Source organism: Fusarium verticillioides, chromosome 2, assembly GCF_000149555.1.
Source record: "Fusarium verticillioides 7600 chromosome 2, whole genome shotgun sequence".
NCBI classification, from domain to species: domain Eukaryota; kingdom Fungi; phylum Ascomycota; class Sordariomycetes; order Hypocreales; family Nectriaceae; genus Fusarium; species Fusarium verticillioides.
In genome coordinates, this window is record NC_031676.1 from 3,365,752 (window position 1) to 3,384,347 (window position 18,596).

The following is an 18,596-nucleotide window of genomic DNA, read 5'->3' on the forward strand; positions in this document are numbered from 1 at the left end:
TGGTGTCTTCGAGGACGTTGGATGAGGGATCCGGCATCGGAGAATATGACCGAGGCATCGGAGGTGCTTCCGATATGACGAAATATCCCATCAGTTGTTGAAGTTTATGTTATCAGATATAATCCAATTTCGATATAAGGCTCACGTACATAAACTTTAAGATAAACTATATACTAGGGTCTGACTATATGTGAAAATGCCAAAATCAATAACTGCCGCCAAACCGCTATATGTTGATACTATACAAATCCCAAAGGTATCCAGGCTCATCAGACATAAATATATAAATATATATTTTGGAAAAATCACACACCCAGCTTCTTTCACATCCTTGGTTCACGAGGCTGTTGCATCATTGACGCTGCCATCTTAAGCCTATTCCTTGCTTCAGACAAAAGCTCCCAACGCGTGTTGGTCAACGCATCGTCAACAACACTCAGAAGGCCAATGATCTTGTTTCTGTTTCCCACCACGCCAGCTTGGTTTTGGTGCAAGTGAAAAGCTTTGATAGAGTCTATGGTGGGAGGTATCATAATTTGTAGATATGTCCGAAGATCCTCATGGCGATCACGCTTCAACGCCTCGTAGTCCAGGTTCGATGACATTGGCGTCTGATCTGGATGAGATCCTTGAGGAGTGTTGATAGTGCCTTGAGCGGAGGATGAATGAACACTAGCCTCAGTGGCCATCGTTGGTATACCATAGCTGCTGGAGGGGTATTGTAGGTGATCTGGGAACGGCTCGATGTTTCCATCTTGCACATATCCATATGCCCATAATACGAGAGAAGCATAGTAAAGTGCCCAGGCCCTAACTAGCAACTTATCGCTCCCAGCATCGTACTTGGGATAAGTAGATGGGGAAAATGCTGTTGCCATACCACTAGCATCCTTGGTCACGCCTCTCCTGGGCGCTTCCTGAAGAAGAATAAGCCGGATGAGCTGGAGCGCGTGATACACTCCACCAATAGCTCCGGGCGAAGCAACCCATTCCTTGATCTTGGCCTCAGTTCGTCTCCAGTCCACAGAGGACACAGTGCGTCCAAGGATCTGAGGAACACCTGCAAAGATACAAAGCTCTGGCATACTGATGTAAACAGTAATGTGACCAAGATGATAAAGGACTGTGCCAAGTGTCTCCATGGCATCACCATCATCACTTCCACCTCTGCTGCTCAAACCTAGTCTCTGCCAATCAAAAGCAGCGTGCTTGACATGAGCAACACCATCATCGTAGTCCTTCTTCCACCAGTCAAAAGCTCTTAGAAGCTTTGGGCGCCATCGCTCTTGGACGCCAGGTATGGTGTCGGTCCCAAGTGTTGAACGGTCCAAATCTCTTTGATGCATTTGCCATGTTACGGATAAAAGCGCTGCGAGGAGTGCAATTCTTCCAAACGGGCTTGTTCTTACTCTTTGCCCGTTGAGCGTGCGTTGTAGTCCGTCAAGGAAAGTGATAGGCGTGACACCGTTGGCGTGAAGACTTGACTCAACGCAGCCGATTTCCGATGGTGAGTCTGAAGACCATAGAGTGTTGTCGCAAGGAAGAGGAAGCTTGATCTCATGGATCACCAGCGTCGGTGTATGCCCGAAGAGAGCGGCATGCGTAGCATCAATGATGAACGCAGCAAGGGCGGCTCGCCGAGTAGCTTCTTGAGCAATCCAATGATCCCACCATTTTTCAGGTGAAGAATTAAACTCTGGTTTGTTTGGTCCAGGGAATAGTCTCGAAGATCCTATCTTAGGACTACCCATCGGAGTTGGAACCCGAGAGGCATATGAAGATTGCTTCCCGGTTAGAGCACTTCCTCTGCGCATCAGCGATAAAGTCGTAGGGAAGTAAATATGGGCACGCTCATGGAGAACTCGAGTTGCGTTCATTTTCTCGTACACCTCCAGGAGCAATAGTGTCTGGATGACCCAGAGTTTTGCAGGTGGGTGAGAGTCCGCATGCATGAAGACCTGCCAACGGAGGTTCCAGGAGACAAACGTGGTGAATTTTGAAATTTTGTCCACGGAATCTTCAGATGCTCCCTTTTTGTCCAGCATCGAGGCTCCCATGATAAGAACAGCCAGCAACAAAAAGTCATTGGCGGTTTCCGGGATGAACGTTGGGCGGTGGAGGATGGGTAGTTGGTCATGGAAGTTGTCCCAGTATGAGTTGAGATAACGTTCAACGTTAACGTGGCTGAGAACATGGTTTTCAGCGTCAGTATCGCTGCCAAAAATCTCATCCTTGATATCCGCTGCTGATCTGCTTCCATGTAGACTGATCTCGTTGAATCGCTGCATCATATAATGAAGCAGCGACTGCCTCTTGTGCTCTGAAAGACCAGTTTTTCCAAATTGCGATACATCAGCCATTGGTGTAGCCATCGTCATCGGTTCTGACTGGAACCACAGGCTGTTGATAGGTTCAACATAAGAACCGCCCATCATACCTGGTTGAGCCGTGTAATCCGTACATAGCTGGCCAAAATTGTTCGAGTATCCTGCCATGCCGAAGTTTCCTGGTATGAAATTGTTGTAGTTGGAGCCTAGCCCTTGACCAGTGAAGAGCCACGTTGTGAATTCGTCTGTGCTAGATGGTGAGAGTCCGAAATGCTGCTCTTCCATGATTTGTTCATTAGACGTTGATAATCCATTTGGTATGGCATAGGATTGTGTGCGAGGGCGTTCCGGGCGAGTAGTCAATTCAGGACTTGCCAGAGGCATGGACATGTCAGCAGGAGGCATCTGATCGATCCGGAACGACGGTAAAGTGCTTATGGCTTGCTTTTCTGGCGAGGATCCACGACTTTCGAGTTGTCGTTGGTCAGCATAGTAGGCACCTGCGCTCCCTAGGTCATTTCGGTGGCCAGAGTCTTGTCGGGATAGTCCTCCGTCAACTCCGAACTGTTTCGAGTTGTTGGGGTCAATTGCCGATGCATCCATGGACATTCGAGTCGTTGAAGCTTGTCGTTCTTTTGCTGGTGTCTCTCTCGCTTCATCTTGGGTATCACTCCATGCCGAGCCATCCTCACTGAACGAGTACCTCTCACTCCGCTGTCTCGGTAACTTAGAAAACTCCTTCTGGGGCCTCTGAGAAAGGCGTCCGTTTCCATACTGCTGCACTTGTCTCTCGTGTCTCAGTTTATGGCGCGCATAGAGATCTTTCCTAACGAAAGTAAATGAGCAATCCGGATAGTCACAGTAGTAGATCTCTTTGGGGGAGTCTATAACGGCGTCAGTGGGGGTTAATTGATGTAATTGGATGATACTAACGATTGAGTTGATGCCGCTGAAGATGCTCGGCTCGGGAATATGTCCTCCCGCAACCTTCGTGGGTGCATTGGAACTCTTTGCACGAAGCCTTCCGGCGTTTCTGGCGCGGGGGTGATGAAGCCATCGCGGCTGGTGATCTGGCGTCGTGCCTCGGCTAGAGGTGCTTCTGATGATTCAGCACGTCTTTGAATGACTCCCAGACACTGCGAGAACGCCTCTGCGCGTCGCTATATCGGTCACCGCCGACAGACTGTCGGTTGAAGCGGTATACAAACTCAAAGCCTTCAGGCCAAATTACCCTCCCGAATTCGAGATTATGGGGGTGAATGTGACCACGCCTCCTTCTTGCCTAGTCACCTGACTGACCAACCCATTCTCGGCTCATTTTTTTCTCGTGTTTCCATTACTACCATTTGCCATCCCCGCGATTCCCCCGCCCCAGGTCAACCGAATGCGGGGGCAGGGGTGATATAGGGTAAACTCTCTTTTTTCTTCCATCTCTGGAGTTTGGTTTGGGGTGATGAAGGGTTCAGAGGGAGAGGCTTCGGAAAATTGCGTGAGTGGTACTCTGTAAGTGGCTTGTTATTGTGACGGTGCTTGCATAGCTAGTGTGGCTCATTGCTGAAGAATCCCCTGCATTGGAGTTCATGCATATGAGAGGAGGAATAATTCATCGCGTCAAGCCTTGAGATTCCGCCCACGGTACGGAGTAATGTTAACTACCTAGCTAGTCCTGGAAGATCATGTGCACGTCTCTGATTAAATCCGATCATATAACCAAAGATCTGCAATGAATGATTACTTGAATCTGCAGTGAGTTTCTGACTGATCTCTGGACGATGCGAGACATTGGGGCCCAACCCCTGTTAGTGTCTGAGATTTTACTCCGGTACTGGGCTGGGCCGCGAGATTATCGGTCAAGATGAGATCTACAGCACATTCCCTCTCTGGTTTGGTTATCTCTACACAGTAGCATCGCGCGCATCACGAATACCTTCCGGATTGTCAAAAAACTCCGATGCATGGCATGCTACGGGTTCCCAATCTCACCTTGTGTACGGAGTACTCCGTACTGCGACCGGCACAGCCGGCCAATTTCTCTAAACCCTGCCTATATCCTGGGTGCATAATCCAGAGACTCACTGTACGATGACATTCCGCAATTCCGCCCATACCTATATTTTGTCGTATAAAGTCGTATCATGATCGATAACCTTATTAGAAGAAGAAGATGATGATGTTCTAGGCGAGTTAAATAGTTCAATTGAGGCTTGATCCATGGAACTAAACTGGCCACTGAGAGCAGACAAGAGAAGCACCAAAAGAATAACATTAACTCACTATCATGAAAATGCAACCTGGAGTGGCGTTTTCCCCTGCAGCCACCGATCGCGCAGATGCACGTGGCCTCTCCCTTGCAAAAGTCAATAAGCGACGTCGATGGACGGGCATTCCCAGTCGATCGAGACTTTGTTTCAAGTTTATCGACTGTTCAGTTCAGTTCAGTTCAGTTCAGTTCAGTGCGGAATTGAATCGAGGCACACGCACAGCACGCACATGAGGTCAAAAGAGACTTCAGCCATGGCATGATTCTGAAGCGTAGCTCCCGATAATCTGTGCGTATTGCCAGACAATCCATAGTCTGTGCCTTTCTCAAGGGAGGGAAATTTGCGCATTTCGCTTTGACCATGAGTTATTACTCAATGCTTAGAAAGACCAGGATAGGATGTCAGCGCCTCTGAAACGTATTTCCTTTGAGATATGTTTATCCGTGGAACAGCAATGATCTTCAACTCCCCACAAACAATGCAATGCCATCATGACAGAAGTAGGAAAGGGCCGGGCAAATCTGAGGCTCCTAATGATGATCAGTGCTCGCTTCGGTCGTAGTAAGGGGAGAGAGTAGGAAAATCGGTCCCAGAGCCAGGGCCAGGACCAGGGGTCTTTGCTTGGTACGCGGATTCCAGCGATCTAGCGATTGATCTATCACCTGTAAATGGTTAGTGTGCGCACGAGTCAAACACACGGACGGCTCATTCGCAAAAGCAAGCAAGCAAGCAAGCAAGCAAGCACGACAGAAAGAGAGAGCATTGTCGAAATGATACAAGCTGCAACTGCCGATTGACTATTCGCACTAGATGCTTGCCTAGTTGCAGGCGCGCAGTGGTCTCCGCACAGCAGAGAGAGGCTAGAGAGGCTACTGATTCTAGTTCGGAGTTGGGCGCCGACACTGGAATTCTTGACTGATTCAGGACAGGTCAGGTACGAGGAGGAAACTCTGACACGGAGTCGGTCGCAGGTGGCGTTGCGAGAGCTTATAGCGACACAGAGCCAAGTCTGTCAAAGGCTGAAGCCTCTAGAACCTACAGTGAGAACCTAAAAAAGGTGGTGGGGATTTTCTCGGGGCTGCTAGTGAATTGTTTGCCCAATTTGGGACTTGACATCCGTTCCTCGGCTCTCACATCAGCTTAATTTTAGCCTTGGGTCTTTTTAGCGGTAGTTCCATCTGTCTATCTGTCTGTCAGTGGGTTGTTCTAGGTCTTAGCCATCTACGAAAGCACCAAACGAACCCGGACATGGTTCCACAGAGACGAATCTGTTCATCTGCATGTCCCTCAGTCTCTCTTCTCAAACACGCGAGACAGAAGCTAATGCCAGGGGGTTTCGAGGCAAGGTCTCTCTCTTGCCCCCTCCCGGAGGCGCTCTCCGTTCTGTTGAACCCCCCCCCCCTCCCCCGAAGAGGCCCCAAACCGAGGCACGCCCGCTGATCCCGCGAATAGCATGGCTGCCCAAGTGTGCAGATCGTATGGACTGCGCTACGAGATGAGGGTTGAGTTGAGCGACGGTGGATTTGGTGACACACCTACAAGGGCCGTAAGACAGAATTGGCCTGGTCCCGACAACTTGGGTTCTGTAGGTCCCGACCCCTTGGTTCGTCGTTAGCAGGCAGTACATACAAAATTCCCATATATCTGCGACGAACTCCTTGCGGCCCGCATCTGCCGGATCCTGGATCCTTTCGTTTATCGTCAATCACTCATTCTTGCTTTTCCCATTGTGATACCTTTTTCTGTTTCTTTTCCCCTTTATGCCCATAGGATTTAAAGTGAAGCAGGATAGAGCCTGGCTTCACCTCATCGACAGCCATGTCTGTCCCCAACAGAGGCCCTGAGCTTCAGGCTGTCTGCTATACTCTTGCCGTTTCTTCGGTGATAGCAGTCGCACTACGTATCTATGTTCGCGTGAGATTGGTCAAAAACTTTGGATTGGATGACTGTTTCATGTGTAGTGCTCTCGTAAGTCGCTCGCTCACTTCAACGGCACCTCAACATCAGATCACGTCGCGCAGCAATTGATCAGACTATGAATACTCCATGTTGTTTGAAATGATACATATGTACAATGCAATGTCAACATATACTGACTACATGGCTGCATAGATCACATTTCTCCTATTCGTCATGTCGGCCCTCCTCGGTGTGAAGCACGGCACAGGTCGACACAGAGACGACCTCGACCCTCATGACTTTCAGCAAGCAATGAAGTGGTGGTGGTGGTGCTACTTATGGTTAGATACCTCCAGCTGGGCCTTGTTTACCAAGCTGACCGTCCATATAGGTACTGCCTCACGATGATATCTTCAAAGATCTCAATTGGTTACCTACTCCTTCGAATCACGACACGAAAACTCGACGTATGGATCCTCTATGGCGTCATGGCCATTACTGTCTGCACCGGAGTCGTCTTCTTCTTCGTCACTCTCTTCCAATGCTCGCCGATCTCGTACTTCTGGAACCAAGATCAACCTGGAAAATGCGTCAAGCCTGAGGTCATTATGGCCCTCACTTATCTATACAGTGTGTTCAGTGTTATATCAGACTTCACTTGTGCTATCCTACCAATGTTCTTGGTGTTCAAGCTCAACATGGGAAGGAAGACGAAGCTGGCTCTGATTCCTATCATGGCTATGGCCTGCGTGTTGGTATACCCCCATCATTACAAGAGACATGAGCTCACACTTTACAGGGCAAGCGCAGCGGTTGTCGTTCGATTCCCTTTCGTCAAAGACTTCAAGAACCCAGACTTCTTATGTAAGTCGCAACTCCGACTCCAACTCCAAACACGATGATTCATGAGTCACAACTAACGAACCCAAACAGGGGCAACAATCGACATCGCGATCTGGTCGACAACAGAACAAGGTCTGGCCGTCACGGCCGGGTCTTTGGCAACGCTGCGGCCTTTGCTTCGATTACTCGGCCGCAAGCTTGGCATAACGACATCGGGACGGTCTGAGTTGCGGGACACTGATCAGCCAATGGGCTCTGGGGGGTTCAGGCCTACAAAGGGTACCAACGGCAGCGGCAATAAGCATCGCGATCTTTTCAGCCTCGCCACATTCGCAAGGGAGGACGACCTGGACGGCAACGGGCGAGACGGCCAGGCAGCTTACGCTGGGGAGCACCATTTCCAGAGCAGATCGTCTGCTGAGAAAGGAGTCTCGGCGTGGAGGTCGAGGGACAATGAGAGCGAGGAGGAGTTGACGGGGCAGCTTGGCAGTGACAATTCACGGATCGTCAAGGTGACAACCTTTGAGGTTCGTGAGAACAGGATTTGAAAATCGTACCAGCAACAGGAACACTAATGACGGCACTGATATTTATAACGAATGATAATACTACTTGCTTATAATTTAGAGAAAATATGTTGTTGTAAAATGAGGATGAAGGTAAGTTATTTAAGTATTTGGGCTTACCTCTATCCTTATTACTACTTAGGTACTTACCTACAACTCAATATACAATAGTGCCAGTGACGTCAAGTCAATCAGATTCGGGTAACTCCTACGACGAAGCTACTAAGGTACCTTACCTACTGTGCAGGCTAGGTAAGGTACGTCTGCTGCTCATAGCTAGGTTACCTACACCAAGATAAGCCGATTCGTTTGCAACATCCATGGCCTGGGCAAACCGTCGTGCGTCTAAAATGGATCAATCATAAGCTCGCTTGTCCAAATAAACGCATCGCAACGTTTCACCGTCGCGATTGACCGCCATGTTTCGGCCTGCAACTGAGCTCCAAATCTTGTTTTTCCCAGACATCAAGCCCAATCGACATGTATCATGACAGCCCAGGCCAAGTTGCAAGTCTCGGCCCCCAATGGAGAGAATAACACACACGGGGAAGTACAGTACAGATCGGACGCTGCAGCTGCAGGGCTCTTGTAAATCCGTGTCGGAGCGGTTCATAACACCATATGCAGTTAGCCTCTCTTCGCTTATCTGCACCCACAAGCACAAGAAGTGAGAGAGGTCTGTTCAACATAACATGTCGGGCTTAAAGCCGGCCGAGCTGATCTAGGTGGTTGGGGTCCAGAAATGCTGTCTCTTTTCTCGACAGTTGACTCAAGACCAGGAATGAATGAAGATCAATTTGTGCTCCTTGGAGATATTACATTGCATTTTCTTATTATCAAAGTCGCTTACCTATAACGATGTTCAAGAGATGAACCTATCCAACCAAGGCCGAGATACAATTGTTCCCTAAATTGAATGAGCTGGTTCAAGAAAGGGACTAGGCACTGATACAGTCCAACCCTCACTTCTTGACTGTATCGCTACGCAGATCTTATCTGGAGCTTGGAGCTTTTGGCTTGTTGACCATCTTGCCCTTCACCTGCTTCCTCTTTGCCACGCTTTTCTTGACACCTCGGCCTTTTGCTCCATATGTCACCCGCTTCTGGGCAGTATCGACGACCGGAGTATGTTTGGCAAAGTCAAGCGGGTCATGTCGAGGTGCTTGTATCATATCAAACTTTAGGTATCGATAGTTCAGCATAGGTAGATATGGCTGCTGCTCCTCGTCCTGACGCCACCTACCGCGGGGCCGGAGTTCCTTTGTGTATTTGGGGAGACGGTAGGCTTGGATCCAGCAAGTCTTTCTCAAGCCTTTAGTTCCGGGCCTAGCCTTGAGGAGCTGGGCCAGGCCCTCTTTCCAAGCCTCGATGACATATTCCTGGAAGCAATATAGATCCCAAGCAGCCAAGCTCTGGAACGTCCAGCGGGGCTGCCAGAGCTCTCCCAAGCCCGATGGGTCTGGGCCAAATGGGTGAGGGACCGTGGATGCCATGCTCAAGTCGATGAGCGTGCCGTTGACGTACTGCCGATCAGATAGGTCCCTTACAACTATCCCGTGCTTGTGGAGCTCATGGAGTCTCTCAAGCATACGAGAGAAATGGGACACCTGAGCCACCTGTTGATAAAGATCATAGGTATCCTCGTCATCGTATTCCACCTCGTCTACCCAGTCTTTGACTATTCCCATGCTGACGCCATTGTCTATTGCGAGGAACCATTCCAGCTTTGCATAGGGATCCATCATCTTAGACCTTGCAGCCTGTAGCTTGTTAACGATGACGTCGGTACAGTTGAGAGCGACATATCCATGAACTTTGACCGCAAGGTCCTCCCGACCAACGTCTTTCAGCCTGCCGAAAGCCCGGCATTCGTTTTCGAAAGGCGTGAAATGATACATAAACCCTTTGCAGCATTCATAGGGCCTTTTGTTGTAGTCATATACCGAAGTGTAAGGAGGTTGGGCGAAAGATTCCCCCCACACGAACTATAATGGAGGCTGTTAGTATCTCGAGCTCCAGTGGTAGATGCCGCCGTTAACTGTTTTGACTTACGAACTTGATAGAATAGATCTTGTCTCCAATTCGCGTCTTGATAATCTTACTGTGTGCAGCACAGTCGGGTTCGAGGATCTTGAGAAACTCCACGTCATCCCCTTCAAAGTCGTGCTCAAAGGGCTCCAGCTTTGGGCCTTCGCAGTCAGGCAGCGATTTGAGAGGAGGCATGACCAAGAATGCAGGGCAGGGAAGTGTGTTGATTCGTAATGAGGAAAATATCGACTCAAGGTATCTAAAGTTTTCTGAAAGGAACTCAGAATGAGAGTCTGCTACCGAAAAGTAGAGAGGGTAGGCCGTAGGAGGAGGGAAGAACAAGTTAAGGGGAGCAGAGACAGTGAAGAACTCGCAAATTCAGAGACGTGGCTCAATGAAATCAAATAAAGAAGAAAAAACGGTCACGAGCTATGCACGGTCCAAGCAAACAAGTTGTGGCTTTTGAATATCAAACTTGTGAACAAAGGACGGGATCTTTAACCATGTAGGCATCTAAGTAAAACGAGACACCAGCACTATTGGCAGCCAAAATGAGCGGAGCAGAGTGTGCCTATCTTTAGGGCTCAGGAATTATCGAATCAAAGAGATGCTATCGACTAAGCCTCATTAAACTTGCTACTTCACACATCCATGTTTGTGTTTCCTGCCGGCGTGGTGTGGCAGTCACCCGGCCCCTAGCCCCGTTTACATATAGCTCGCTAATTTCAGGACGGAAACCAAACGGCTAACGATTGTATATGTTAGTTTCATTGTGGACAATGGAGTTTAATCTCATATACGTGCATTTGTGTCAGCTTGAGCCTCGCGCGAAAGGCCTTGCTCAGTGCAAGGTTATAACGTTTTCTTGGAGTAACCTTTCGAGCATCACCAGGAGGCAAAGACGCAGGTAGATGGAAGGCAAGGGAAAGAAAAGGGGGGCCATTCGTTCATTCAAATATGATCAATCAGATCAGTCCAGCCGCTAGGTGATGCACGAACCATTCCGAAGTCCCATATTGACATTATGGCAAGGCAAACAGATTATGTACCTTACAGGACCCTACTGTAATAACTCAAGATGATCTGTCAAGCAACTTACTTGTTGGTGTAACAAGCCAAGCCCAGGTGTGCAGGCCTGGGACTGTGTTTTTTCTCCTGAAGGCTGGAATTAGCTGATACTTTACCGCATTCTCATGTTACGGTGACGAAGCCTTTGTCCTGAAGATTTAATCTTCTTGGTAACCCTCCCCAACTCTGACGTGTAAGAGTCCTGGAACCAGGCTATCATTACTATAAAACGACGTCCTAAACCTACAACACTCCTTCTGGCTGAACTCTACTCTCTATCTTATTACACGTTCATCGAGAACTACCTGAACCATCCTGCCTAGTTTCCCTTTCTTCCTTTCTTTGGCTGTATTGGTGCTCCTCATAGTCAACACAAACGAACCATTGACCAATTATGGATCATCCATCTATCCTCAGTCTCCTGTCCACCAGGAACACAATCCTTACCGACAACACCAGACTTGAACGGTCGCGGAATGCACCTACCATGATTTCTATGCGTCCCGAGAATATAACTCACTGGACCGATTTCAACATTATTGATATCAATAATGCCTACGGAGACTTGCTGAGCAAGCCTTCAAACATGATCGCAGGACAAGGAGCCGACAAGTCTTTCCGGAACCAGTCCGAGCTCCGAAACTACGCCCTCGATGCGATGATTTCCACTTTGCGTCCGCTGGTGTCCGAGAGCGCGCGTGTGCTTGGCCAGAGACTTGGATTCTCTCAAACCATTGAGTGGCATCGGGATATACCTTTAGCTGGTCCGCAAGTCGTTGGACAGGCTCTCAGTCCTAGCTTGACGATTTTTGCTGATACAGTGCCTCGGGGAAACCTTGTCACTAGCATGGTCCACGTCTCAAAGTTCTGGCGTTCCATGGACATTGAAAACGGTTCTATGGATCCTATCCAGCACCTTGGATTATACGCGCAGCGCAGCGGGTCTCGCTATACTTTTGCGATAACTGACACCGAAGTTGTTGTCATTCGCTTCCACTCGCTGGATGGAAGGGAAACTGGCGCCCAGTGGAACGCGATTCCGCGTAGTGCGTGCGGCGAAGGAACGCTGACAATCAATCTGGCCATATGGGCTCTCATCATGATGAGCCTAAATGACCGACACCGCTCGGTCGTCGAGCATGCACGAACCGTTCCCATAAATGCCTGGTCGGCGCATGACGGGTTCTATTGCAACTATCTTTCAGGACGCCGCCTCCCGTATCTCCCCACGGGGGCTGTGGTTCTGGATCAGTTGATCTAAGACCTGCTCCACGGCTTGGTCGCCACTCTTAATGGGCCTCACGGTGTGAAACTTTCATGTGTTTTGTTCTATATGTTTTTCATTCTGTTTGGGATAGACCGGGATAGACTGGGGAAATAGAAGGGGTCAGATTGTGCAGGGCAGGAAGTGTTAGCAATGTTGTGTAGACGGGATTAAGTAACAAGTTGATCGACATCATTTTAGTGCAGTTCAGCTTCTTTCTTAATTGAGTTTTGGTTTTAGACCGGCAATGATCCTGAATCTGAATTTGATTTCAATTACTTGCCTTTACCAACCATTTAGATCCATCTCGGCACATGCTCGCAAGAATGGTTCAGTATATCTGCTGGCATTTGTCAACGCCACGAAGCCTTCAACAGGCCTTGACTACAGGCAACCGCTTCAAGCATACAGCTGAGTTGAAGTCTCAAGGTCAGACGGGACGATTTGGCCTGTCTTGGAAATCGTGTTGCACAAGGATGATCATCAAATCTACAGCTCATGTTGAGTAGTCATCACATATACCTAACTCTCGGCAACCCTCCGTCAATAAGCAAGCCTCGTTTGAGGCCCGGTTAGCTCAATCGGTAGAGCGTGAGACTCTTAAATGAGTACACCATCTCAAGGTTGCGGGTTCGACCCCCGCATCGGGCTGTTCCTATGCAAATGATACGATTGAATCCTTTTTTTGGTCTTGTTCATCTTGAGATCCCAGGACGGGACACAGATGGCTCCCTTTATTTTGTAGGGAGACATGTCGTATCACTTGGTTGGTGTGCGGCCCTCATCCACTGGGAAGCCTTTAAAGTTCATCCATTCATACGTTCATTCATGAAACTTAATCATCAGATGCTGCTGTCACCAGTCGTCGCATCCTCCACTGCGAGGCCAAATCGTCTGCTCGCTGTATTGAGCCATATTGGCCCAAACTCCAATCCCTCACATAATAAACAGAAGGTCGGTGTCTAAATGTTCAAGTCAGCAATTTATGCAGGGAGGATATCAGAAAAAATACAGGCTTACCGATCGGATGGCTACTCGACAGTTGTGGCTTCTGGGTATACTTCGTCTCCAGAATGTCGCGAACACTGTTGAGCAATTCGACATAGCTCTGCTTAGGATTTGCTTTGATTGCTGAAATGAATGCCCACGACATGGCGCCTGTCGCCTGAGCATTAATCGTGGCGTCGGCTCTGCAAAGACGTTAGTAATACCTCATGTAATAAGTCAATTAACTCACGATGTCTGGTCATCCTTGCTTCCTGACCACATGATAACATCGGCCGGCGATGTTCGCGTGTCCTTGGTCTTCTCGTACGCATCATCACCTCGGAAGGCGGTCTTCGCCAAGCCGAAAACAGAGCCAGCGGCGCCCGCAAGATCTCCACTAGAGTATGCTCTAAAGGCGTCGAAGAGGCCTGATGCAGCTTCCTTGGCTAGGTTGGGTTCTTTGAGAACACCCTTTGTTGAGTAGACGTATGGGAGATCCATAACCGTGGCTGAATGGCACGAGTCAAAAATGGCAGTGAGACGGACACCTTGCACAAGGGGCTTCACGACACGGAAATGAATCTCATCATCGATGATGGGACCAGCTTCGGAGTGGTCAACGGGGTAAATGCACTCGTCGTATCCGTCATCTTCATCGCCATCCAAGTCTTCGACCTGACCACCATGACCTTGAAGGGAGTGTTAGACAGTTTGGTTCAAACGAAGGGAATAGACTCACCAGAGTAGTGGAGGAACAGGGCATCGTTGGGCTGAGCGTTTGACACAAGCCAGCCCATGGCGCGAATCATGTTTTCGCGGGTAGGAATCATGGCTGGGTTGGATTGATCATCGGTCAGAATGACCATGTCCTCTCTCTTGTAGCCATATCGCTCAACAAGGAAGGCCGACACATTGTGGACATCGTTGATACAACCTCGAAGCTCTCCCTCCTGGTTAAAGTAGTTGATGCCAATCAGAAGAGCCTTGCGACGACCGGTACAGTTGGAGTATTGGAAAGTATAGCCTTCGGGGGCTCCGTGACCGAATTGTTGGGGCGTAGATGGAGGGGGTGGGCCGGCTCGAGCGTGCTCAGCATAGTGGTGCTGGCCTTGTGGGAGACGATAGCCGTATGCATCAAGGCCGGGAGGAGGAGGGTATGACGGAGGAGGATATCTCGGACCTCCAGAGTGGCCTCCAGAATAACCGCCGTATTCTTGCTGGGGAGGAGGAGGTCCAGGAGGAGGAGCGTATCCGTAACCGCCGCCGCCTCCTCCTCCATGATATCCTTGACCTGGGTAGTAGGACATGCTGATGTGCTGTGTGAGAAGTGAACTGGTACTCCGGGGCCTGCAACAGTTGACGTGGAGAATTGAGAACAACGAGGATGCAAGAGGGAGCCCGAGAGGTTTGAGTCTTAGCCGCAGAGGAGGAACAAGCACAGAGTGCAGCCTCACTTCAGTCTCGCAATGGAATTGAGCTCGCAGCTGCAGTTGAGCTGGGCCGCATTTGGAGGACGGGCGCTAATTGCGAGGCGGGGCAAAAGGGATGGAGGGGCAGAACCTAGTCCGGGAGAGGCGGGCCTGATTCACCAGCCCTGAACTCTCCTGAGCTCTCCTGAAAAGCCCCCTGGAAGTGACGGGAATGAACGCCCTGGAGGCCGCTGGAAAGAAACCCCCCTCATGACACCAACGGATGGAACGCCAAGGGACCTGGATGGCCTTGGCGCTGCAAGAGCCCCTCCCCCTCACCGCAGCATCAGACGTGGATGTGTCGAGGACGAGCCAGTGAATCATTCATAGATGTCACAAGGAAATAAGATTGTGAGACGACATGAAACCCCTCATCATTCCGGGGACAAGAGAAGATCCATCACCAGCCACCGGGTGCTATTGCCTTGATGATAAATATCACGGGCGGCCTCTCGCCTGTTGTGACGGTGATGCAGTATTGTGTTGCCGTAGGGTGAATGAATGAGTGTTTTCTTATTGTTTGATATCACCGCTGTCTCATAGGGACACAGGCAGCATTGGACATCACGACTGCTTGCAGCTTTGCTCCGCCACACTGGTGTTGCAAAAACGTACCCCATATTCCTTCATACCAAATACACTTTGCTGCTCCAACTTAACCGATGGGGATGTGCGGATGTTGTAGTTTGCAGAGCAAGTCGAAGGGGACAACCCCTAATAAGGTACCAAGGTAGGCTGTTTGGCTCCATGTTATGTGAAATCGAGACGATTATCCGTGCCGGTCAAGCCAGACGAGGAATAAGCTGGATACTGCTTCAGTTGACTCAACGCCACTATCAATCATGTGGGGGTATTTCTCCGTGCCTTTGATATCGCAATTGAACAATGTCAGCATGGAGCTTGTTATAGATCCTTTCGTTTAACAGCCTTAAACATCATGCCTCAGCTTATCCGATACGTTGACAAAACGATGCTTGTTAAAGCCAAACGTGAACGAAGCTTTCTGTGGTAAAAAAAAGAAACAGGTACCAAAGCTTAGAGCTAGTGACATTTGGCACCAGGGCGTTGCCCCGCCGGAACGGCCCGCAGGGGTCTATAGAGGTCCATTGATTGGCCACGTCGTAGCACTGTCACTGGCTGCTCCCCGAGCTTGAGGTTGGGTGTTGAATGGAGGGGTAAACGGGCTTTAAACGGGCCTGTGCGGCGGCTCTGAATACTGAGGTGCCCCGATTGCTTGCGCCTGTGCCTTTCACGCGGTGCGATAGCATCATATCCGTGTCTCCCCCGTACCTGGATCACTCTTTAACTGCAAGAATGTCATTTTCACACAGTGGTCTATACCTATTCACTGAGATATTTCCCTTTTTAGCAGTGACTCAGTGAGACCCTACGTTTCACCCCACCATCCATGCACTGTCGGCAGGTGCCAAGCATTGGATCTATGCCGACTGTCGATAACTGCGCGGGTCGCACCTAAATAAGTCCTTACTCTTTACACCTCACACCTCAAGCCTTTCGCCATTATATAACACAGAACCCAGTCGTTCTTTTTTTTTTCTAATCCCTCCTCTCACATCTACCTTGCCTCTTTTCTTCTTTCCCTCACAACCCTTGACCCTCCCACCACCGACTTCGCACGCCTTAGTCCGAAGTCACCCATCATGTCTTTCTTCAAGAAGATCGCCAAGGAGTTCGAGAACCTTGGTATTGGCGACAAGGACGAGAAGAAGCAGGAGCCTCAGCAAGGTTATCCCCAGGCCCAGGATAGTACGTTTTTACCGCAGTAACATCTTTTCGGAGCATGTGTTAACTCTTCGGCCCTCAGACAACCGAGCCTACGGCGACGGCGGCCAACAGTACGGCGCTCCTCCTCCTCAGCAATACAGCTCTCCTCCTCCTCAACAATACGGAGCTCCTCCCCCCCAGCAGTACGGTGCTCCCCCCCAGCAGTACGGTTCACCTGCTCCTCAGCAGCAGTACGGCGCTCCTCCCCCTCAACCCGCCTATCAGCCCCCGTCCGACCGCCCTCCTCTGCCCCAAGGTTGGACTGCTCAGTTCGACCAGAACCAGCAGCGATGGTACTATGTTGAGACAGCCACTGGTCGCACCCAGTGGGAGGCTCCTGGTCAGGCTCCTCCCCCTCCTCCCCCGAACTCTCGTCCTCCGTATGAGTCTCAACCCTCTGACGGATCTCGCGGCTACCCTGGTGCTCCTGGCGGATATGGTTCTCCTGCCCCTGGAGGTTACGGCGGTGCTCCTGGCTATGGCGGCTACGCTTCTCCTCCCCCTGGCCAGGGTGGTTACGGATCTCCTGCTCCAGGCTATGGTGCCCCCTCTCCTTATGGCGCTCCTTCGCCCTACGGCGCACCCTCTCCTTACGGAGCTCCCGGTCAATACGGAGCTCCCGCTGATGGCGATCGCGGCAACAACCCCTACGGCCAAGGCGAGAAGAAGAAGAGTGGCAGCTCTGGAATGCTCCTCGGTGCCGCAGGCGGTCTCGCCCTTGGTGCTGTTGGTGGCGCTTTGATCGCAAACGAACTTAACGACAGTGACAGTGATCACGAGCACTCTGCCGCCGCCGCCGCTGCTGCTCCTCCAGCCGCTGCCCCCCAGGTTGTCAACAACTACTACGGCGCTCCTCCCGAGGATCCCTATGCTGCTGACCCTTACGCGCAGGAAGGCCCTCCTGGTGTCCTTCCTCCTACCGATGCTGACGGCAACTCTGTCTCATCCAGTGACCGAGAAGATGTTCAAGAGGCTCGTGAAGAGTACGAAGAGGCTCTGGCTGCAGCTAATGACTCGGATGCCAGCAGTAGTGATCATGAGAGACTCGAGGAGGCTCGTGAGGAGTACGAAGAGGCCTATGAGGAGGTGTATGAGGATGACTAAATGGTGCAAAACGAGCTATGAATAACGATATGATTACGTCTCATTGTAACAGCATTGCTTTGGAGCCATAAGGGCAAGGAAGAAGATTGTTGAATTTGTCACACTTGTTAATACCTTAGTACACAGTACAATACCAGAGCACATTTCGTACTGCCTGATATGCAGCACATTTTCTTTTGTGAGGTTTTGCCAGTATCGTTCCCATGTGCGTTGGATAACGATAACCTGGGCTACCCTGCCTACCTGTAGGTAATGTCTTGCATTTCTCACGCATGCACGGGCGCGTTGGACGACGTTAGAGATGCAGCAATTACAGGCTATTGCTGTAAGTAGAAGCCGCCTTCGCTTATCGGCACTGGGCCAAGAACTGCAGACCCTGCCACTGCAAGGCCTTTTCTTCGCTGTGTAACAACAACACAGAGTCTCTTGAACAGCAACCAAACGTCCCGTCACTCAGTATCAGGTAGGTATCCACTTATTATTAGCGTAAAGTTGCCCTGAGGCGAGTCTCATATCGCAAAAAATGTATTCCGGTCTCAACAACGAGTAGATATTTCGAGTCCATCTGCAATACTCCATACAGAGCAACAGTTGAACGAAGGACAAGAGAACGAATTTCCGAGGTCCAAAATGAATGAGTTGTCCGTCCCCACGCTTGGCATTACACGATAATGGCGGAGCGTACATTGCACAGCCCCTCGACAAATTCTTGGCAATGGAACCGTAAAAGCATTGTATGATTTGAGTTGTTTTTTCCCTCTCCAGCGGGCGCTAGCTGAACGCTCTTCAAATTCTCACCATGTAGTAATGCAACGGTGAGAAGATCACTCGGCACAGATATTGCCGGGTTGACGAGCTTGTTGCGGTCAAGCTTTTGTAACCTTGGAAAATAAGCATTTATCAGAAAGCTTGTCGTTTTTCTTATTTGTTTATTTGGGCCAGGAGTTTTATAGGGGCTGGTGAGTGGTGAGCTTGGCATTGATGTTGTGTTGTCT

At 50.0% G+C, this 18,596-nt stretch overlaps 6 protein-coding genes and 1 non-coding gene across 7 annotated transcripts; 4 read left to right on the forward strand and 3 right to left on the reverse strand.

Annotated features, from left to right (window-relative positions):
- Positions 1–140: 140 nt before the first annotated feature.
- FVEG_03915 (hypothetical protein) lies at positions 141–3,611 on the reverse strand. The gene is made up of 2 exons (XM_018891583.1): positions 3,261–3,611; positions 141–3,211 (listed from the first exon to the last, which is right to left on the reverse strand). Exons 1-2 carry the CDS (start codon positions 3,382–3,384, stop codon positions 324–326), a joined length of 3,012 nt encoding a protein of 1,003 aa, XP_018748126.1. The 5' UTR covers positions 3,385–3,611; the 3' UTR covers positions 141–323.
- Positions 3,612–6,406: 2,795 nt separating this feature from the next.
- Positions 6,407–7,938, forward strand: FVEG_03914 (hypothetical protein; the record flags this gene model as incomplete). The annotated part of the gene is made up of 5 exons (XM_018891582.1): positions 6,407–6,556; positions 6,701–6,828; positions 6,879–7,238; positions 7,287–7,351; positions 7,421–7,938. 5 exons carry the CDS (start codon positions 6,407–6,409, stop codon positions 7,876–7,878), a joined length of 1,161 nt encoding a protein of 386 aa, XP_018748125.1. The 3' UTR covers positions 7,879–7,938.
- Positions 7,939–8,888: 950 nt separating this feature from the next.
- On the reverse strand, positions 8,889–10,119 carry FVEG_03913 (hypothetical protein; the record flags this gene model as incomplete). The annotated part of the gene is made up of 2 exons (XM_018891581.1): positions 8,889–9,881; positions 9,949–10,119. 2 exons carry the CDS (start codon positions 10,117–10,119, stop codon positions 8,889–8,891), a joined length of 1,164 nt encoding a protein of 387 aa, XP_018748124.1.
- Positions 10,120–11,386: 1,267 nt separating this feature from the next.
- FVEG_03912 (hypothetical protein) lies at positions 11,387–12,253 on the forward strand (the record flags this gene model as incomplete). Its single annotated transcript, XM_018891580.1, has 1 exon — positions 11,387–12,253. One exon carries the CDS (start codon positions 11,387–11,389, stop codon positions 12,251–12,253), a length of 867 nt encoding a protein of 288 aa, XP_018748123.1.
- Positions 12,254–12,342: 89 nt separating this feature from the next.
- FVEG_03911 (hypothetical protein) lies at positions 12,343–14,899 on the reverse strand. The gene is made up of 4 exons (XM_018891579.1): positions 13,983–14,899; positions 13,494–13,932; positions 13,277–13,446; positions 12,343–13,218 (listed from the first exon to the last, which is right to left on the reverse strand). The coding sequence occupies exons 1-4, from the start codon at positions 14,548–14,550 to the stop codon at positions 13,193–13,195; spliced, it is 1,203 nt and encodes a 400-aa protein (XP_018748122.1). The 5' UTR covers positions 14,551–14,899; the 3' UTR covers positions 12,343–13,192.
- Positions 12,823–12,907, forward strand: FVEG_15365. Its single transcript has one exon. It is a non-coding gene; the product is annotated as a tRNA-Lys (tRNA).
- Positions 14,900–15,918: 1,019 nt separating the features above from the next.
- FVEG_03910 (hypothetical protein) lies at positions 15,919–17,769 on the forward strand. The gene is made up of 2 exons (XM_018891578.1): positions 15,919–16,479; positions 16,538–17,769. The coding sequence occupies exons 1-2, from the start codon at positions 16,374–16,376 to the stop codon at positions 17,599–17,601; spliced, it is 1,170 nt and encodes a 389-aa protein (XP_018748121.1). The 5' UTR covers positions 15,919–16,373; the 3' UTR covers positions 17,602–17,769.
- Positions 17,770–18,596: the final 827 nt, after the last annotated feature.